The sequence below is a fragment of the Tachyglossus aculeatus genome, chromosome 1, assembly GCF_015852505.1.
Source record: "Tachyglossus aculeatus isolate mTacAcu1 chromosome 1, mTacAcu1.pri, whole genome shotgun sequence".
NCBI lineage: Eukaryota > Metazoa > Chordata > Mammalia > Monotremata > Tachyglossidae > Tachyglossus > Tachyglossus aculeatus.
The window spans coordinates 2,323,784-2,347,010 of record NC_052066.1 but is presented as its reverse complement, the minus strand read 5'-3'; the positions used below and the strand labels follow the sequence as shown (position 1 = coordinate 2,347,010).

The window sequence follows — 23,227 nt, the reverse complement described above, 5'->3', positions numbered from 1 at the left end:
TCCCACTCCCCCCGAGTCCTCGCATTAATAATAATAATAATAATGATGGCATTTATTGAGCGCTTACTGTGTGCACAGCACTGTACTAAGCAGTTGGGAGAGGGCAATTAAACAGTATCCTCCTTTTCCCACTCCCCCCGAGTCCTCGCATTAATAATAATAATAATAATGATGGCATTTATTGAGCGCTTACTGTGTGCACAGCACTGTACTAAGCACTTGGGAGAGGGCAATTAAACAGTATCCTCCTTTTCCCACTCCCCCCGAGTCCTCACATTAATAATAATAATAATAATAATGATGGCATTTATTGAGCGCTTACTGTGTGCACAGCACTGTACTGAGCACTTGGGAGAGGGCAATAAAACAGTATCCTCCTTTTCCCACTCCCCCCGAGTCCTCACATTAATAATAATAATAATAATGATGGCATTTATTGAGCGCTTCCTGTGTGCACAGCACTGTACTAAGCACTTGGGAGAGGGCACTAAAACAGTATCCTCCTTTTCCCACTCCCCCCGAGTCCTCACATTAATAATAATAATAATAATGATGGCATTTATTGAGCGCTTACTGTGTGCACAGCACTGTACTAAGCAGTTGGGAGAGGGCAATTAAACAGTATCCTCCTTTTCCCACTCCCCCCGAGTCCTCACATTAATAATAATAATAATAATGATGGCATTTATTGAGCGCTTCCTGTGTGCCCAGCACTGTACTGAGCACTTGGGAGAGGGCACTAAAACAGTATCCTCCTTTTCCCACTCCCCCCGAGTCCTCGCATTAATAATAATAATGATGATGGCATTTATTGAGCGCTTACTGTGTGCACAGCACTGTACTAAGCACTTGGGAGAGGGCAATTAAACAGTATCCTCCTTTTCCCACTCCCCCCGAGTCCTCGCATTAATAATAATAATAATGATGATGGCATTTATTGAGCGCTTACTGTGCGCACAGCACTGTACTGAGCACTTGGGAGAGGGCACTAAAACAGTATCCTCCTTTTCCCACTGCCCCCGAGTCCTCACATTAATAATAATAATAATGATGGCATTTATTGAGCGCTTACTGTGTGCACAGCACTGTACTAAGCAGTTGGGAGAGGGCAATTAAACAGTATCCTCCTTTTCCCACTCCCCCCGAGTCCTCACATTAATAATAATAATAATAATGATGGCATTTATTGAGCGCTTCCTGTGTGCACAGCACTGTACTAAGCACTTGGGAGAGGGCAATTAAACAGTATCCTCCTTTTCCCACTCCCCCCGAGTCCTCGCATTAATAATAATAATAATGATGGCATTTATTGAGCGCTTACTGTGTGCACAGCACTGTACTGAGCACTTGGGAGAGGGCAATTAAACAGTATCCTCCTTTTCCCACTCCCCCCGAGTCCTCACATTAATAATAATAATAATAATGATGGCATTTATTGAGCGCTTACTGTGTGCACAGCACTGTACTAAGCACTTGGGAGAGGGCAATAAAACAGTATCCTCCTTTTCCCACTCCCCCCGAGTCCTCACATTAATAATAATAATAATAATAATGATGGCATTTATTGAGCGCTTCCTGTGTGCACAGCACTGTACTGAGCACTTGGGAGAGGGCAATAAAACAGTATCCTCCTTTTCCCACTCCCCCCGAGTCCTCGCATTAATAATAATAATAATAATGATGGCATTTATTGAGCGCTTACTGTGTGCAGCAGCACTGTACTAAGCACTTGGGAGAGGGCAATAAAACAGTATCCTCCTTTTCCCACTCCCCCCTGAGTCCTCACATTAATAATAATAATAATAATAATGATGGCATTTATTGAGCGCTTACTGTGTGCACAGCACTGTACTGAGCACTTGGGAGAGGGCAATAAAACAGTATCCTCCTTTTCCCACTCCCCCCGAGTCCTCGCATTAATAATAATAATAATGATGGCATTTATTGAGCGCTTACTGTGTGCACAGCACTGTACTAAGCACTTGGGAGAGGGCAATAAAACAGTATCCTCCTTTTCCCACTCCCCCCGAGTCCTCGCATTAATAATAATAATGATAATGATGGCATTTATTGAGCGCTTACTGTGTGCACAGCACTGTACTGAGCACTTGGGAGAGGGCAATAAAACAGTATCCTCCTTTTCCCACTCCCCCCGAGTCCTCACATTAATAATAATAATAATAATAATGATGGCATTTATTAAGCGCTTACTATGTGCAAAGCACTGTTCTAAGCGCTGGGTTTCTCCCATCCTCCTTCGTTGCCATCCCCCCTGACGTCAGCCCCTCGAATTCCCACCCTCGGGAGGTCAGTCAATCAATCAGTCAATCGTATTTATTGAGCGCTTACTGTGTGCAGAGCACTGTACTAAGCGCTTGGGAAGTCCAAGTTGGCAACATCTAGAGACGGTCCCTACCCGACAGCGGGCTCACAGGCTAGAGGTCAGCGGAAGGAGCCCGGGCTCGGGAGTCCGAGGTCGTGGGTTCTAATCCCGGCTCCGCCACTTGTCGGCTGGGTGGCTTTGGGCCAGTCACTTCACTTCTCTGGGCCTCAGTTCCTCCATCTGTGAAATGGGGATGAAGACTGTGAGCCCCCCATGGGACAACCGGATCACCTTATTATGATGGTATTTGTTCATTCATTCAGTCGTATTTATTGAGCACTTACTGTGTGCAGAGCACTGTACTAAGCGCTTGGGAAGTCCAAGTCGGCAACATATAGAGCCGGTCCCTACCCAACAGCGGGCTCACAGTCTACAAGGCGGGGGACAGAGAACAAAACAAAACATATTAACAAAATAAAATAAATAGAATAACTATGTACAAGTAAAATAAATAGAGTAATAAATATGTCCAAACATATATACATCTATACAGGTACTGTGGGGAGGGGAAGGAGGTAAGGCAGGGGGGTGGGGAAAGGCGCTTACTATGTGCATAGCACTGCTCTAAGCGCTGGGGAGGTTACAAGGTGATCAGGTTGTCCCACAGGGGGCTCACAGTCTTCATCCCCATTTTACAGGTGAGGTAACTGAGGCCCAGAGAAGTGAAGTGACTTGCCCAAAGTCTCACAGCTGACAATTGGTAGAGCTGGGGTTATTATTATTATTATTATCATCATTATTATTATTCTCTGGGCCTCAGTTCCCTCATCTGTCAAATGGGGATGAAGACTGTGAGCCCCCCGTGGGACAACCTCATCACCTTGTAACCTCCCCAGTGCTTAGAACGGTGCTCTGCACATAGTAAGTGCTTAATAAATGCCACTATTAGTGTTATTATTATTATTTGGAGTCAGAGGTCATGAGTTCAAACCCCGGCTCCGCCAATTGTCAGCTGGGTGACTATGGGCAAGTCACTTCACTTCTCTGGGCCTCAGTGGCCTCATCTGGAAAATGGGGATGAAGACCGTGAGCCCCCCGTGGGCCCACCTGCTCACCTTGTAACCTCCCCAGCGCTTAGAACGGTGCTCTGCCCATAGTAAGCGCTTTGTGAGCCCCCCGTGGGACAACCTGGTCACCTAGTAACCTCTCCAGTGCTTAGAACAGTGCTTTGTACATAGTAAGTGCTTAATAAATGCCATTATTATTATTATTATTATTATTATTAACAAATGCCATCATTATTATTATTATTATTATTCTCTGGGCCTCTGTTCCCTCATCTGTCAAATGGGGATGAAGACCGTGAGCCCCCCGTGGGCCAACCGGATCACCTTGTAACCTCCCCAGTGCTCAGAACGGCGCTCTGCACATAGTAAGCGCTTAACAAATGCCATCATTATTATTATCATTATTGTCTGGGCCTCCATTCCCTCATCTGTCAAATGGGGATGAAGACTGTGAGCCCCCCGTGGGGCAACCTGAACACCTTGTAACCTCCCCATGCTTAGAACGGTGCTCTGCACATAGTAGGCACTTAACAAATACCATTATTATTATTATTATTATTATTATTATCATTATTATTATTATTCTCTGGGCCTCCGTTCCCTCATCTGTCAAATGGGGATGAAGACTGTGAGCCCCCTGTGGGCCTACCTGCTCACCTTGTAACCTCCCCAGCGCTTAGAACAGTGCTCTGCCCATAGTAACCGCTTTGCGAGCCCCCAGTGGGACAACCTGATCACCTAGTAACCTCTCCAGTGCTTGGAACAGTGCTTTGCACATAGTAAGCGCTTAATAAATGCCATTATTATTGTTATTATTAACAAATACCATTATTATTATTCTCTGGGCCTCCATTCCCTCATCTGTCAAATGGGGATGAAGACCGTGAGCCCCCCGTGGGACAACCTGCTCACCTTGTAACCTCCCCAGTGCTCAGAACGGCGCTGTGCACATAGTAAGCGCTTAACAAATACCATCATCATTATTATTATTATTATTCTCTGGGCCTCCGTTCCCTCATCTGTCAAATGGGGATGAAGACTGTGAGCCCCCCGTGGGACAACCTGATCACCTTGTAACCTCCCCAGGGCTTAAAACAGTGCTCTGCGCATAGTAAGTGCTTAACAAATGCCATCATTATTATTATCATTATTGTCTGGGCCTCCATTCCCTCATCTGTCAAATGGGGATGAAGACCGTGAGCCCCCCATGGGGCAACCTGATCACCTTGTAACCTCCCCATGCTTAGAACGGTGCTCTGCACATAGTAAGCACTTAACAAATACCATTATTATTATTATTATTATTATTATTATTATTATTATTATTATCTGGGCCTCCGTTCCCTCATCTGTCAAATGGGGATGAAAACCGTGAGCCCCCCGTGGGCCCACCTGCTCACCTTGTAACCTCCCCAGCGCTTAGAACAGTGCTCTGCCCATAGTAAGCGCTTTGCAAGCCCCCAGTGGGACAACCTGATCACCTAGTAACCTCTCCAATGCTTAGAACAGTGCTTTGCACATAGTAAGTGCTTAATAAATGCCATTATTATTATTATTATTAACAAATACCATTATTATTATTCTCTGGGCCTCCATTCCCTCATCTGTCAAATGGGGATGAAGACCGTGAGCCCCCCGTGGGACAACCTGCTCACCTTGTAACCTCCCCAGTGCTCAGAACGGCGCTGTGCACATAGTAAGCGCTTAACAAATACCATCATCATTATTATTATTATTATTATTCTCTGGGCCTCCATTCCCTCATCTGTCAAATGGGGATGAAGACCGTGAGCCTCCCGTGGGCCAACCTGATCACCTTGTAACCTCCCCATGCTTAGAACGGTGCTCTGCACATAGTAAGCACTTAACAAATACCGTTATTATTATTATTGTTATTATTATTATTCTCTGGGCCTCCGTTCCCTCATCTGTAAAATGGGGATGAAGACCGTGAGCCCCCCGTGGGCCCACCTGCTCACCTTGTAACCTCCCCAGCGCTTAGAACAGTGCTCTGCCCATAGTAACCGCTTTGCGAGCCCCCAGTGGGACAACCTGATCGCCTAGTAACCTCTCCAGTGCTTGGAACAGTGCTTTGCACATAGTAAGTGCTTAATAAATGCCATTATTATTATTATTATTAATAAATACCATTATTATTATTATTATTGTTATTCTCTGGGCCTCCGTTCCCTCATCTGTCAAATGGAGATGAAGACCGTGAGCCCCCCGTGGGACAACCTGATCACCTTGTAACCTCCCCAGCGCTTGTAACAGTGCTCTGCACATAGTAAGCGCTTAACAAATACCATCATTATTATTATTATTATTATTCTCTGGGCCTCCATTCCCTCATCTGTCAAATGGGGATGAAGACTGTGGGCCAACCGGATCACCTTGTAACCTCCCCACACTTAGAACGGCGCTCTGCGCATAGTAAGCGCTTAACAAATGCCATCATTATTATCATTATTATTATCATTATTCTGTGGGCCTCCATTCCCTCATCTGTCAAATGGGGATGGAGGCTAAATGCCATTTTTATTCTGATTACGTATCCAGGTGCTGCGGGGAGGGAGGGAATGGGTGCCCGTGCGGCCCTAAATGCCATTTTTATTCCGATTATGTATCCAGGCGCTATGGGGAGGGAGGGAATCGGTGCCCATGCGGCCCTAAGTGCCATTTTTATTCCGATTATGTATCCAGGCGCTGCGGGGAGAGAGGGAATGGGTGCCCGTGCGGCCCTAAATGCCATTTTTATTCCAATTTGTACTTCCCAAGCACTTAGTACAGTGCTCTGCACACAGTAAGTGCTCAATAAATACGATTGATTGATTATGTATCCAGGCGCTGCGGAGAGGGAGGGAATGGGTGCCCGTGCGGCCCTAAATGCCATTTTTATTCCGATTACGTATCCAGGCGCTGCATGGAGGGAGGAAGTGGGTGCCCGTGTGGCCCTAAATGCCATTTTTATTCCGATTATGTATCCAGGCGTTGCATGGAGGGAGGGAATGGGTGCCCGTGCGGCCCTAAATGCCATTTTTATTCCGATTATGTATCTAGGCGCTGCGGGGAGAGAGGGAATGGGTGCCCATGCGGCCCTAAATGCCATTTTTATTCCGATTACGCATCCAGGCGCTGCGGGGAGGGAGGGGATGGGTGCCCGTGCAGCCCTAAATGCCATTTTTATTCCAATTTGTACTTCCCAAGCACTTAGTACAGTGCTCTGCACACAGTAAGCGCTCAATAAATACGATTGATTGATTGATTATGTATCCAGGCGCTGCGGAGAGGGAGGGAATTGGTGCCCGTGCGGCCCTAAATGCCATTTTTATTGCGATTATGTATCCAGGTGCTGCATGGAGGGAGGGAATGGGTGCCCGAGCGGCCCTAAATGCCATTTTTATTCCGATTACGTATCCAGGCGCCGCGGGGAGGGAGGGAATGGGTGCCCGTGCGGCCCTAAATGCCATTTTTATTCCGATTATGTATCCAGGCGCTATGGGGAGGGAGGGAATCGGTGGCCGTGCGGCCCTAAATGCCATTTTTATTCCGATTATGTATCCAGGCGCTGCGGGGAGGGAGGGAATGGGTGCCCTTGCGGCCCTAAATGCCATTTTTATTCCAATTTGTACTTCCCAAGCACTTAGTACAGTGCTCTGCACGCAGTAAGCGCTCAATAAATACGATTGATTGATTGATTATGTATCCAGGCGCTGCAGAGAGGGAGGGAATTGGTGGCCGTGCGGCCCTAAATGCCATTTTTATTCCGATTATGTATCCAGGCGCTGTGGGGAAGGAGGGAATGGGTGCCCGTGCGGCCCTAAATGCCATTTTTATTCCGATTACACATCCAGGCGCTGCATGGAGGGAGGGAACGGGTGCCCGTGCGGCCCTAAATGCCATTTTTATTCTGATTATGTATCCAGGCACTGCGGGGAGGGAGGGAATGGGTGCCCGTGCGGCTCTAAATGCCATTTTTATTCCAATTTGTACTTCCCAAGCACTTAGTACAGTGCTCTGCACACAGTAAGCGCTCAATAAATACGATTGATTGATTGATTGATTGATTATGTATCCAGGCGCTGCAGAGAGGGAGGGAATTGGTGCCCGTGCGGTCCTAAATGCCATTTTTATTGCGATTATGTATCCAGGTGCTGCATGGAGGGAGGGAATGGGTGCCCGAGCAGCCCTAAATGCCATTTTTATTCCGATTACGCATCCAGACGCCGCGGGGAGGGAGGGAATGGGTGCCCGTGCGGCCCTAAATGCCATTTTTATTCCGATTATGTATCCAGGCGCTGCGGGGAGGGAGGGAATGGGTGCCCTTGCGGCCCTAAATGCCATTTTTATTCCAATTTGTACTTCCCAAGCACTTAGTACAGTGCTCTGCACGCAGTAAGCGCTCAATAAATACGATTGATTGATTGATTATGTATCCAGGCGCTGCAGAGAGGGAGGGAATTGGTGGCCGTGCGGCCCTAAATGCCATTTTTATTCCGATTATGTATCCAGGCGCTGCGGGGAAGGAGGGAATGGGTGCCCGTGCGGCCCTAAATGCCATTTTTATTCCGATTACGCATCCAGGCGCTGCATGGAGGGAGGGAATGGGTGCCCGTGCGGCCCTAAATGCCATTTTTATTCTGATTATGTATCCAGGCACTGCGGGGAGGGAGGGAATGGGTGCCCGTGCGGCCCTAAATGCCATTTTTATTCCAATTTGCACTTCCCAAGCACTTAGTACAGTGCTCTGCACACAGTAAGCGCTCAATAAATACGATTGATTGATTGATTGATTATGCATCCAGGCGCTGCAGAGAGGGAGGGAATTGGTGCCCGTGCGGTCCTAAATGCCATTTTTATTGCGATTATGTATCCAGGTGCTGCATGGAGGGAGGGAATGGGTGCCCGAGCGGCCCTAAATGCCATTTTTATTCCGATTACGCATCCAGACACCGCGGGGAGGCAGGGAATGGGTGCCCGTGCGGCCCTAAATGCCATTTTTATTCCGATTATGTATCCAGGCGCTGCGGGGAGGGAGGGAATGGGTGCCCTTGTGGCCCTAAATGCCATTTTTATTCCAATTTGTACTTCCCAAGCACTTAGTACAGTGCTCTGCACACAGTAAGCGCTCAATAAATACGATTGATTGATTGATTATGTATCCAGGCGCTGCAGAGAGGGAGGGAATTGGTGGCCGTGCGGCCCTAAATGCCATTTTTATTCCGATTATGTATCCAGGCGCTGCGGGGAAGGAGGGAATGGGTGCCCGTGCGGCCCTAAATGCCATTTTTATTCCGATTACGTATCCAGGCGTTGCATGGAGGGAGGGAACGGGTGCCCGTGCGGCCCTCGGAGGGGGCTTTAGCGGCGGGGCGCCGGTGACGGGGGGTGGTCCGGCTGTGCCCGCAGATGATGGCCCACGCCAAAGGGCAGCAGAGGGACCTGCTGAAGAGCATCGAGGGGCTGCCGGCCTGCGGCCGCCCCGCCGCCCTGGACCGGGACCTGCTGCTGCTGAAGGCCACGTCCGCCGCCACGCTGGGCTGCCTGGCCGACTGCTTCCACATTCTGCAGCTCCAACACGCCGCCCGCCACAAAGGGCCGCTCCTCCCCGCGGGTACGTCCGCCCCCCCGGACCCCCAAGAGCCCTCAGAGCGGGGCTCGGCGGGCAGTAAGCGCTCAATTCCCCCGTTCGGTCGTATTTATTAATAATAATAATGATGATGCTCTGCACGCAGTAAGCGCTCAATTCCCCCGTTCGGTCGTATTTATTAATAATAATACTAGTGAAGATGATGCTCTGCACGCAGTAAGCGCTCAATTCCCCCATTCAGTTGTATTTATTATAATAGTGATGGTGATGATGCTCTGCGCGCAGTAAGCGCTCAATTCCCCCGTTGGGTCGTATTTATTAATAATGATAATGAGGATGATGACGCTGTGCGCGCAGTAAGCGCTCAATTCCCCCGTTCGGTCGTATTTATTAATAATAATAATGAGGATGATGACGCTCTGCGCGCAGTAAGCGCTCAATTCCCCCATTCAGTCGTATTTATTATAATAGTGATGGTGATGATGCTCTGCGCGCAGTAAGCGCTCAATTCCCCCGTTCGGTCGTATTTATTAATAATAATACTAGTGAAGATGATGCTCTGCATGCAGTAAGCGCTCAATTCCCCCATTCAGTCGTATTTATTAATAATAATGATGATGCTCTGCGCGCAGTAAGCGCTCAATTCCCCCGTTCGGTCGTATTTATCAATAATGATAATAATAATGATGACGCTCTGCGCGCAGTAAGCGCTCAATTCCCCCGTTCGGTCGTATTTATTAATAATAATAATGAGGATGATGACGCTCTGCGCGCAGTAAGCGCTCGATTCCCCCATTCAGTCATATTTATTAATAATAGTAATGGTGATGATGATGCTCTGCGCGCAGTAAGCGCTCAATTCCCTCAATCAGTCGTACTTATTAATAATACTAGTGAAGATGATGCTCTGCATCATGTAAGCGCTCAATTCCCCCATTCGGTCATATTTATTAATAATAATAATGATGATGATGCTCTGCGCGCAGTAAACGCTCAATTCCTCCGTTCGGTCGTATTTATTAATAATAATAATGAGGATGATGACGCTCTGCGCGCAGTAAGCGCTCGATTCCCCCATTCAGTCATATTTATTAATAATAGTAATGGTGATGATGATGCTCTGCGCGCAGTAAGCGCTCAATTCCCTCAATCAGTCGTATTTATTAATAATAATACTAGTGAAGATGATGCTCTGCGTGCAGTAAGCGCTCAATTCCCCCGTTTGGTCGTATTTATTAATAATAATACTAGTGAGGATGATGCTCTGCACGCAGTAAGCACTCAATTCCCCCGTTCGGTCGTATTTATTAATAAAAATAATGGTGATGATGACGCTCTGCACGCAGTAAGCGCTCAATTCCCCCATTCAGTCGGATTTAATAATAATAATGATGATGATGCTCTGCACGCAGTAAGCGCTCAATTCCCCCATTCGGTCGTATTTATTAATAATAATAATGATGATGATGACGCTTTGCACGCAGTAAGCGCTCAATTCCCCCGTTTGGTCGTATTTATTAATAATAATACTAGTGAAGATGATGCTGTGCACGCAGTAAGCACTCAATTCCCCCATTCGGTCGTATTTATTAATAATAATAGTAATGATGATGATGCTCTGCGCACAGTAAGCACTCAATTCCCCCATTCGGTCGTATTTATTAATAATAATACTAGTGAAGATGATGCTCTGCACGCAGTAAGCACTCAATTCCCCCATTCGGTCGTATTTATTAATAATAATAGTAATGATGATGATGCTCTGCGCGCAGTAAGCGCTCAATTCCCCCGTTGGGTCGTATTTATTAATAATAATCACCTGTCCCGCCATCGACCCCCGGCCCACGTCATCCCCCGGGCCTGGAATGCCCCCAATCCCTCTGCCCATCCGCCAAGCTAGCTCTCTTCCTCCCTTCAAGGCCCTGCTGAGAGCTCACCTCCTCCAGGAGGCCTTCCCACACTCAGCCCCTTCCTTCCTCTCCCCCTCGTCCCCCTCGCCATCCCCCCCGCCTTACCTCCATCCCTTCCCCACAGCACCTGTATAGATGTATATATGTTTGTACAGATTTATTACTCTATTTATTTATTACTCTATTTTACTTGTCCATATCTATTCTATTTATTTTATTTTGTTAATATGTTTGGTTTTGTTCTATGTCCCCCCCCTTTTCAAGCCCCTGTTCAAGGCCCTACTGAAAGCTCACCTCCTCCAGGAGGCCTTCCCAGACTGAGCCCCTTCCTTCCTCTCCCCCTCGTCCCCCTCTCCATCCCCCCATCTTACCTCCTTCCCTTCCCCTCAGCACCTGTATATATGGATATATGTTTGTGCATATTTATTACTCTATTTATTTTGCTTGTACATATCTATTCTATTAATTTTATTTTGTTAGTATGTTTGGTTTTGTTCTCTGTCTTCCCCTTTTAGACTGTGAGCCCACTGTTGGGTAGGGACCGTCTCTAGATGTTGCCAATTTGTACTTCCCAAGCGCTTAGTCCAGTGCTCTGCACGCAGTAAGCGCTCAATAAATACGATTGATGCTGATGATGATGATGAAGATGATGCTCTGCGCGCAGTAAGCGTTCAATTCCCCCGTTCAGTCGTATTTATTAATAATAGTAATGGTGATGATGATGCTCTGCGCGCAGTAAGCGCTCAATTCCCCCATTATAATAATGATGATGCTCTGCGCGCAGTAAGCGCTCAATTCCCCCATTCGGTTGTATTTATTAATAATAATACTAGTGAAGATGATGCCCTGCATGCAGTAAGCGCTCAATTCCCCCATTCGGTCGTATTTATTATAATAATGATGATGATGATGCTCTGCGTGCAGTAAGCGCTCAATTCCCCCATTCAGTCGTATTTATTAATAATAATGATGATGATGCTGTGCGCACAGTAAGCGCTCAATTCCCCTGTTCTTTCGTATTTATTAATAATAATAATGAGGATGATGACGCTCTGCACGCAGTAAGCACTCAATTCCCCCATTCAGTCATATTTAATAATAATGATGATGATGCTCTGCACGCAGTAAGCGCTCAATTCCCCCGTTCGGTCGTATTTATTAATAATAATAATGAGGATGATGACGCTCTGCGCGCAGTAAGCGCTCAATTCCCCCGTTCGGTCGTATTTATTAATAATACTAGTGAGGATGATGCTCTGCGCGCAGTAAGCGCTCAATTCCCCCATTCAGTCGTATTTATTAATAATAATGATAATGATGCTCTGCACGCAGTAAGCGCTCAATTCCCCCATTCAGTCGTATTTATTAATAATAATGATGATGACACTCTGCACGCAGTAAGTGCTCAATTCCCCCATTCAGTCATATTTATTAATAGTAGTAATGATGATGATGATGCTCTGCGTGCAGTAAGCGCTCAATTCCCCTGTTTGGTCGTATTTATTAATAATAATAATGAGGATGATGACGCTCTGCACGCAGTAAGCGCTCAATTCCCCCGTTCGGTCGTATTTATTAATAATAATACTAGTGAAGATGATGCTCTGCATGCAGTAAGCACTCAATTCCCCCGTTCGGTCGTATCTATTAATAATGATAATGGTGGTGATGACGCTCTGCGTGCAGTAAGCGCTCAATTCCCCCATTCAGTCATATTTATTAATAATAATGATGATGATGCTCTGCACACAGTAAGCTCTCAATTCCCCCGTTCAGTTGTATTTATTAATAATAGTGATGATGATGATGCTCTGCGCGCAGTAAGCGCTCAATTCCCCCATTCAGTCGTATTTATTCATAATAGTAATGATGATGATGATGCTCTGCGTGCAGTAAGTTCTCAATTCCCCCATTCAGTCGTATTTATGAATAATAATAATAATGATGATGATGACGCTCTGCGCGCAGTCAGTGCTCAATTCCCCCATTCAGTCATATTTATTAATAAAAATGATGATGATGCTCTGCGCACAGTAAGCGCTCAATTCCCCCATTCGGTCGTATTTATTAATAATAATACTAATGAAGATGATGCTCTGCGCGCACTAAGCGCTCAATTCCCCCATTCGGTCGTATTTATTAATAATAATAATGATGATAATGATGCTCTGCACACAGTAAGCACTCAATTCCCCCATTCAGTCGTATTTATTAATAATAATGATGATGACGCTCTGTGCGCAGTAAGCGCTCAGTTCCCCCATTCAGTGGTATTTATTAATAATAGTGATGATGATGATGCTCTGCGCGCAGTAAGTGCTCAGTTCCCCCATTCAGTCGTATTTATACGATTCATTCAATCGTATTTATTGAGCGCTCACTGTGTGCAGAGCACTGGACTAAGCGCTTGGGAAGTCCAAGTCGGCGACATATAGAGACGGTCCCTACCCAACAGCGGGCTCACAGTCTAGAAGGGGGAGACAGAGAACAAAACAAAACATACTAACAAAATAAAATAGACTAAATATGTACAAGTAAAATTAATGCATTCATTCAATCGTATTTATTGAGCGCTTACTGTGTGCAGAGCACTGGGCTAAGCGCTTGGGAGGAACAAGTTGGCAGCCTATAGAGACGGTCCCAACCCGACGGCGGGCTCACAGTCTAGAAGGGGGAGACGGACAACAGAACAAAACATACTAACAAAAGAAAATAAATAGAATAAATATGTACAAGTAAAATAAATCATTCAATCCTATTTATTGAGCGCTTACTGTGTGCAGAGCACTGGACTAAGCGCTTGGGAAGTCCAAGTCGGCAACGTCTAGAGACGGTCCCTACCCGACGGCGGGCTCACAGTCTAGAAGGGGGAGACAGAGAACAAAACAAAACATGTAAACAAAATAGAATAGTAAATATGTACAAGTAAATATAATAAATAGTAAATACTATTTATATTCATTCATTCAGTCGTATTTATTGAGCGCTCACTGTGTGCAGAACACTAGACTAAGCGCTTGGGAAGTCCAGGTTGGCAACACATAGAGACGGTCCCTACCCGACAGCGGGCTCGCGGTCTAGAAGGGGGAGACAGACGACAGAACAAAACATATTAACAAAACAAATAGAAGAGTAAATATGTACAAGTAAATATAGTAAATAGTATTTACTATTTATATTCATTCATTCAGTTGTATTTATTGAGCGCTTACTGTGTGCAGAGCACTGGGCTAAGTGCTTGGGAAGTCCAAGTTGGCAGCGTCTAGAAATGGTCCCTACCCGACAGCGGGCTCACAGTCTAGAAGGGGGAGACGGACAACAAAACAAATTAACAAAATAAAATAAGTAGAATAAATATGTACAAGTAAAATCAATCAATCGTATTTATTGAGCGCTTACTGTGTGCGGAGCACTGGACTAAGTGCTTGGGAAGTCCAAGTCGGCAACATCTAGAGACGGTCCCTACCCGACAGCGGGCTCGCGGTCTAGAAGGGGGGAGACAGATGACAGAACAAAACATATTAACAAAACAAATAGAATAGTAAATATGTACAAGTAAATATAGCAAATAGTATTTACTATTTATATTCATTCATTCAATCGTATTTATTGAGCGCTTACTGTGTGCAGAGCACTGGGCTAAGTGCTTGGGAAGTCCAAGTTGGCAACGTCTAGAAATGGTCCCTACCCGACAGCGGGCTCACAGTCTAGAAGGGGGAGACGGACAACAAAACAAATTAACAAAATAAAATAAGTAGAATAAATATGTACAAGTAAAATCAATCAATCAATCGTATTTATTGAGCGCTTACTGTGTGCGGAGCACTGTACTAAGCGCTTGGGAAGTCCAAGTCGGCAACATCTAGAGACGGTCCCTACCCGACAGCGGGCTCACAGTCTAGAAGGGGGAGACAGACGACAAAACAAAACATATTAACAAAATAAAATAAATAGAATAAATATGTACAAGTAAAATCAATCAATCATATTTATTGAGCGCTTACTGTGTGCAGAGCACTGGACTAAGTGCTTGGGAAGTCCAAGTCGGCAGCATCTAGAGACGGTCCCTACCCAGCAGCGGGCTCACAGTCTAGAAGGGGGAGACAGACAAAATTAACAAAATTAAATCCATCAGGTCCGACCTCCCCAAAGTCTCTTCCCCCCTTTCTCCAACCCCCCGGCTCTCAACACTCTCTGCTACTCTCCCATCCTTCCCAGCGGTATCCTCCGAGGAACTCTCCTCCCTCCTCTCAAGTGCTACTCCGGCCACCTGTGCTTCTGACCCCATTCCCTCTCATCTTATGAAATCTCTCGCTCCATCCCTTCTCCCCTCCTTAACTTCCATCTTCAACCGCTCACTCTCCACTGGTTCCTTCCCCTCTGCCTTCAAACATGCCCACGTCTCTCCCATCCTAAAAAAACCCTCTCTTGACCCCACCTCACCTTCTAGTTATCGTCCCATATCCCTCCTACCATTCCTTTCCAAACTCCTTGAACGAGTTGTCTACACGCGCTGCCTCGAATTCCTCAACACCAACTCTCTCCTCGACCCCCTCCAGTCTGGCTTCCGTCCCCTTCATTCCACGGAAACTGCGCTCTCAAAGGTCACCAATGACCTCCTGCTTGCCAAATCCAACGGCTCCTACTCTGTCCTAATCCTCCTCGACCTCTCAGCTGCCTTTGACACTGTGGACCACCCCCTTCTCCTCCACACGTTATCTGACCTTGGCTTCACAGACTCCGTCCTCTCCTGGTTCTCCTCTTACCTCTCTGGTCGTTCTTTCTCAGTCTCTTTTGCAGGCTCCTCCTCCCCCTCCCATCCTCTTACTGTGGGAGTTCCCCAAGGTTCAGTGCTTGGTCCCCTTCTGTTCTCCATCTACACTCACTCCCTTGGTGACCTCATTCGCTCCCACGGCTTCAACTATCACCTCTACGCTGATGACACCCAGATCTCCATCTCTGCCCCTGCTCTCTCCCCCTCCCTCCAGGCTCGCATCTCCTCCTGCCTTCAGGACATCTCCATCTGGATGTCCGCCCGCCACCTAAAGCTCAACATGTCAAAGACTGAGCTCCTTGTCTTCCCTCCCAAACCTTGTCCTCTCCCTGACTTTCCCATCTCTGTTGACGGCACTACCATCCTTCCCGTCTCACAAGCCCGCAACCTTGGTGTCATCCTCGACTCCGCTCTCTCGTTCACCCCTCACATCCAAGCCGTCACCAAAACCTGCCGGTCTCAGCTCCGCAACATTGCCAAGATCCGCCCTTTCCTCTCCATCCAAACCGCTACCCTGCTCGTTCAAGCTCTCATCCTATCCCGTCTGGACTACTGCACTAGCCTTCTCTCTGATCTCCCATCCTCGTGTCTCTCTCCACTTCAATCCATACTTCATGCTGCTGCCCGGATTATCTTTGTCCAGAAACGCTCTGGACATATCACTCCCCTCCTCAAAAACCTCCAATGGCTACCGATCAATCTGCGCATCAGGCAGAAACTCCTCACCCTGGGCTTCAAGGCTCTCCATCCATCACCTCGCCCCCTCCTCCCTCACCTCCCTTCTCTCCTTCTCCAGCCCAGCCCGCACCCTCCGCTCCTCCACCACTAATCTCCTCACCGTACCTCGCTCTCGCCTGTCCCGCCATCGACCCCCGGCCCACGTCCTCCCCCGGGCCTGGAATGCCCCCAATCCCTCTGCCCATCCGCCAAGCTAGCTCTCTTCCTCCCTTCAAGGCCCTGCTGAGAGCTCACCTCCTCCAGGAGGCCTTCCCAGACTGAGCCCCTTCTTTCCTCTCCCCCTCGTCCCCCTCTCCATCCCCGTCTTACCTCCTTCCCTTCCCCACAGCACCTGTATATATGTATATATGGTTGTACATATTTATTACTCTGTTTATTTATTTATTTATTTTACTTGTACATTTCTATCCTACTTATCTTATTTTGTTGGTATGTTTGGTTCTGTTCTCTGTCTCCCCCTTTTAGACTGTGAGCCCACTATCGGGTAGGGACTGTCTCTATGTGATGCCAATTTGTACTTCCCAAGCGCTTAGTACAGTGCTCTGCACATAGTAAGCGCTCAATAAATACGATTGATTGATTGATTGATTGATTGTACAAGTAAAATCAACAAATAGAGTAATAAATCCGTACAAACATATATACAGATATACAGGTGCTGTGGGGAAGGGATGGAGAGGGGGAGAGGAAGGAGGGGGCTCCGTGTGGGAAGGCCTCCTCGAGGAGGTGAGCTCTCAGTAGGGCCTTGAAGGGGATGAAGACTGTGAGCCCCACATGGGGCAACTTTCATTCATTCATTCAATCAATCGTATTTATTGAGCGCTTACTGTGGGCAGAGCACTGGACTAAGCGCTTGCGAAGTCCAAGTTGGCAACATATAGAGACGGTCCCTACCCAACAGTGGGCTCACAGTCATTCATTCATTCATTCAGTTGTATTTATTGAGCGCTTACTGTGTGCAGAGCACTGGACTAAGCGCTTGCGAAGTCCAAGTCGGCAACACATAGAGACAGTCCCTACCCAACAGCGGGCTCACAGTCTAGAAGGGGGAGACAGAGAACAAAAGCAAACATACTAACAAAATAAAATAAATAGAATAGATACGTACGAGTAAAATAAATAGAGTAATAAATACGTACAAACATATATACATTCATTCATTCATTCATTCAATCGTATTTATTGAGCGCTTCCTGTGTGCAGAGCACTGGACTAAGCGCTTGGGAAGTCCAAGTTGGCAACATCTAGAGACGGTCCCTACCCAACAGCGGGCTCACAGTCTAGAAGGGGGAGACGGACAATGAAACAAAACATATTAACAAAATAAAATAAGTAGAATAAATATGTTCAAGTAAAATAAATAAATAGAGTAATAAATACATACAAACATATATACATTCATTCATTCATTCAGTCGTATTTATTGAGCACTTCCTGAGTGCAGAGCACTGGACTAAGTGCTTGGGAAGTCCAAGTTGGCAACTTGACCATCAAAGGAGGCCTTGTGGAGGAGGTGAGCTCTCAATCAATTAATCAATCAATCAATCGTATTTATTGAGGGCTTACTGTGTGCAGAGCACTGTACTAAGCGCTTGGGAAGTACAAGTTGGCTACATCTAGAGGCAGTCCCTACCCGACAGTGGGCTCACAGTCTAGAAGCGGGAGACAGAGAACAAAACCAAACATACTAACAAAATAAAATAAATAGACAGTAGGGCCTTGAGCACTTGGGTAGTAGGGAAGCAGCGTGGCTCTGCGGAAAGAGCCCGGGCTTTGGAGTCAGAGGTCATGGGTTCAAATCCCGGCTCTGCCACGTGTCAGCTGGGTGACTTTGGGCAAGCCACTTCACTTCTCCCTTTTAGACTGAGAGCCCACTGTTGGGTAGGGACCGTCTCCATATGTTGCCAACTTGTACTTCCCAAGCGCTTAGTCCAGTGCTCTGCACACAGTAAGCGCTCAATAAATACGATTGATTCTCTGGGCCTCAGTTCCCTCCTCTGTAAAACGGGGATGAAGACCGTGAGCCCCCCGGGGGACAACCTGATCCCCTTGTAAATTCCCCAGCGCTTAGAACAGTGCTTTGCACATAAATGCCATTATTATTATTATTATTATTATTATTATTATTAAGACTGGTGAGCCCCACGTGGGACAACCTGATCACCTTATAACCTCCCCAGCGCTTAGAACAGTGCTTTGCACATAGGAAGTGCTTAATAAATGCCATTATTATTATTATTATTATTATTATCATTATTATTATTATGAAGGCTGTGCGCCCCCCATGGAACAACCTGATCACCTTATAACCTCCCCAGCGCTTAGAACAGTGCTCTGCACATAGGAAGCGCTTAATAAATGCCATCATTATTATTATTATTATTATTATTATTATTATTATTATGAAGGCTGTGAGCCCCACGTGGGACAACCTGATCACCTTATAACCTCCCCAGCACCTAGAACAGTGCTTTGCGCATAGGAAGCGCTTAATAAATGCCATCATTATTATTAGTATGAAGGCTGTGAGCCCCACGTGGGACAACCTGATCACCTTCTAACCTCCCCAGCGCTTAGAACAGTGCTCTGCACATAGGAAGCGCTTAATAAATGCCATTATTATTATTATTATTATTGTTATTATGAAGGCTGTGAGCCCCACATGGGACAACCTGATCACCTTATAACCTCCCCAGCGCTTAGAACAGTGCCTTGCACATAGGAAGCGCTTAATAAATGCCATTATTATTATTATTATTATGAAGGCTGTGAGCCCCACGTGGGACAACCTGATCACCTTATAACCTCCCCAGCGCTTAGAACAGTGCCTTGCACATAGGAAGCGCTTAATAAATGCCATTATTATTATTATTATTATGAAGGCTGTGAGCCCCACGTGGGACAACCTGATCACCTTATAACCTCCCCAGCGCTTAGAACAGTGCCTTGCACATAGGAAGCGCTTAATAAATGCCATTATTATTATTATTATTATGAAGGCTGTGAGCCCCACGTGGGACAACCTGATCACCTTATAACCTCCCCAGCACTTAGAACAGTGCTTTGCACATAGGAAGCGCTTAATAAATGCCATCATTATTATTATTATTATTATGAAGGCTGTGAGCCCCATGTGGGACAACCTGATCACCTTATAACCTCCCCAGCGCTTAGAACAGTGCTCTGCACAAAGGAAGCACCTAATAAATGCCATCATTATTATTATTATTATTATTATTATTATGAAGGCTGTGAGCCCCACGTGGGACAACCTGATCACCTTATAACCTCCCCAGCGCTTAGAACAGTGCCTTGCACATAGGAAGCGCTTAATAAATGCCATTATTATTATTATTATTATGAAGGCTGTGAGCCCCACGTGGGACAACCTGATCACCTTATAACCTCCCCAGCACTTAGAACAGTGCTTTGCACATAGGAAGCGCTTAATAAATGCCATCATTATTATTATGATTATTATTATGAAGGCTGTGAGCCCCACGTGGGACAACCTGATCACCTTATAACCTCCCCAGCGCTTAGAACAGTGCCTTGCACATAGGAAGCGCTTAATAAATGCCATTATTATTATTATTATTATGAAGGCTGTGAGCCCCACGTGGGACAACCTGATCACCTTATAACCTCCCCAGCACTTAGAACAGTGCTTTGCACATAGGAAGCGCTTAATAAATGCCATCATTATTATTATTATTATTATGAAGGCTGTGAGCCCCATGTGGGACAACCTGATCACCTTATAACCTCCCCAGCGCTTAGAACAGTGCTCTGCACAAAGGAAGCACTTAATAAATGCCATCATTATTATTATTATTATTATTATTATTATTATTATTATGAAGGCTGTGAGCCCCCCGTGGGACAACCTGATCACCTTATAACCTCCCCAGCACTTAGAACAGTGCTCTGCACATAGGAAGCGCTTAATAAATGCCATCACTACTATTATTATTATTATTATGAAGGCTGTGAGCCCCACGTGGGACAACCTGATCACCTTATAACCTCCCCAGCGCTTAGAACAGTGCTCTGCACATAGGAAGCGCTTAATAAATGCCATCATTATTATTATTATTGTGAAGGCTGTGAGCCCCCCGTGGGACAACCTGATCACCTTGTAACCTCCCCAGCGCTTAGAACAGTGCTTTGCACAGAGGAAGCGCTTAATAAATGCCATCATTATTATTATGATTATTATTATGAAGGCTGTGAGCCCCACGTGGGACAACCTCATCACCTTATAACCTCCCCAGCGCTTAGAACAGTGCTTTGCACATAGGAAGCGCTTAATAAATGCCATCATTATTATTATTATCATCATCATCATCAATTGTATTTATTGAGTGCTTACTATGTGCAGAGCACTGTACTAAGCACTTGGGAAGTACAAATCGGCAACATCTAGAGACAGTCCCTACCCAACAGTGGGCTCACAGTCTAAAAGGGGGAGACAGAGAACAAAACCAAACATACTAACAAAATAAAATAAATAGGATAGATATGGACAAGTAAAATAAATAAATAAATAAATAAATAGAGTAATAAATATGTACAACCATATATACATATATATGCTGTGGGGAAGGGAAGGAGGTAAGACGGGGGGGATGGAGAGGGGGACGAGGGGGAGAGGAAGGAAGGGGCTCAGTCTGGGAAGGCCTCCTGGAGGAGGTGAGCTCTCAGCAGGGCTGTGAGCCCCACGTGGGACACCTGATCACCTTGTATCCCCCCCCAGCTCTTCGAACGGTGCTTGGCACATAGTAAGCGCTTAACAAATGCCATCATCATCATCAATCGTATTTATTGAGCGCTTACTATGTGCAGAGCACTGTACTAAGCGCATGGGAATTACAAATTGGCAACATATATAAAAAATAAATCATCCCCGGGAGCCGTCCTGGGGGGGTCGGCCTCCATTATTGATGGCCCTGCTGAGAGCTCCCCTCCTCCAGGAGGCCTTCCCAGACTGAGCCCCTTCCTTCCTCTCCCCCTCGTCCCCCTCTCCATCCCCCCATCTTACCTCCCTCCCTTCCCCACAGCACCTGGATATATGGATAGATGTTTGTACATATTTTTTTACTCTATTTATTTATTTATTTAATTTATTTGTACATATCTATTCTATTTTATTTTGTTAGTATGTTTGGTTTTGTTCTCCACCTCCTCCTTCTAGACTGTGAGCCCACTGTTGGGTAGGGACCGTCTCTCTATGTTGCCAATTTGTACTTCCCAAGCGCTTAGTACAGTGCTCTGCACATAGTAAGCGCTCAATAAATACGATTGATGATGATTGATTGATTGATTGATTGTACATATCTATTCTATTTTATTTTGTTAATATGTTTGGTTTTGTTGTCTGTCTCCCCCTTCTAGACTGTGAGCCCGTTGTTGGGTAGGGACCGTCTCTAGATGTTGCCAACTTGGACTTCCCAAGCGCTTAGTCCAGTGCTCTGCACACAGTAAGCGCTCAATAAATAACGATTGATTGATTGTACATATCTATTCTATTTATTTTATTTTGTTAATATGTTTGGTTTTGTGGTCTGTCTCCCCCTTCTAGACTGTGAGCCCACTGTTGGGTAGGGACCGTCTCTAGATGTTGCCAATTTGTACTTCCCAAGCGCTTAGTCCAGTGCTCTGCACATAGTAAGCGCTCAATAGATACGATTGATGATGATGATGATGATGATTATTGATGGGTCGCCGGAGCCGCGATGGGCCGTCGGCCGGGCCGCCGTGAGCGGGCCGCGACGCCCAACTCCCGTCGTCCCCCCCCAGGCCCGCCCGGCGGCTGGCCGGAGCCGCGGGACCCGCCGCCGGACCGCGGCGACCACCACGGAGCCGACCCGGCCCTCGCCGCCGGGCCCGAGAAGCCGGAGGACCAGGCCGCCGCGGGCACCGGACTCCTGGACGCGGTAAGTGGCTCCGCCGCGGGGGCCGGGAACGCGGCCGTGTATTTTTGGAGCATCTTCTCCAATAATAATATTCATTCATTCATTCATTCAATCGTATTTATTGAGGGCTTACGGTGTGCAGAGCACTGGACTAAGCACTTGGGAAGTCCAAGTTGGCAACATTCATTCATTCAATCGTAATTATTGAGCGCTTATTGTGTGCGGAGCACTGGACTAAGCACTTGGGAAGTCCAAGTTGGCAACATTTATTCATTCATTCATTCAATCATTTATTGAGCGCCGACTGTGTGCGGAGCACTGTACTAAGCACTTGGGAAGTCCAAGTTGGCAACATTCATTCATTTATTTATTCATTCATTCAGTCGTATTTATTGAGCGCTTACTGTGTGCAGAGCACTGGACTAAGCACTTGGCAAGTCCAGTTTGGCAACATTCATTCATTCATTTATTCATTCATTCAGTCGTATTTATTGAGCGCTTATTGTGTGCGGAGCACTGGACTAAGCACTTGGGACATCCAAGTTGGCTACATTCATTCATTCAGTCAATCGTATTTATTGAGCGCTTCCGGTGTGCAGAGCACTGGACTAAGCACTTGGGATGTCCAAGTTGGCAACATTCATTCATTCAATCGTATTTATTGAGCGCTTACGGTGTGCGGAGCACTGGACTAAGCACTTGGGAAGTCCAAGTTGGCAACATTTATTCATTCATTCATTCAATCAATCGTATTTATTGAGCGCTTACTGTGTGCGGAGTGCAGTACTAAGCACTTGGGAAGTCCAAGTTGGCAACATTCGTTCATTCATTTATTCATTCATTCAATCGTATTTATTGAGGGCTTACGGTGTGCAGAGCACTGGACTAAGCACTTGGGAAGTCCAAGTTG

The 23,227-nt window shown here is 46.3% G+C and overlaps 1 protein-coding gene across 1 annotated transcript in view; it reads left to right on the top strand.

Annotated features, from left to right (window-relative positions):
• Positions 1-23,227, top strand: part of OSBPL11 (oxysterol binding protein like 11) — a 104,323-nt gene that overhangs the window by 31,651 nt on the left and 49,445 nt on the right. Inside the window, exons 6-7 of the mRNA XM_038750536.1 lie at positions 8,800-9,004; positions 22,202-22,338. Coding sequence (XP_038606464.1) covers positions 8,800-9,004; positions 22,202-22,338 — 342 coding nt within the window. The remainder of the gene's footprint in view (positions 1-8,799; positions 9,005-22,201; positions 22,339-23,227) is intronic.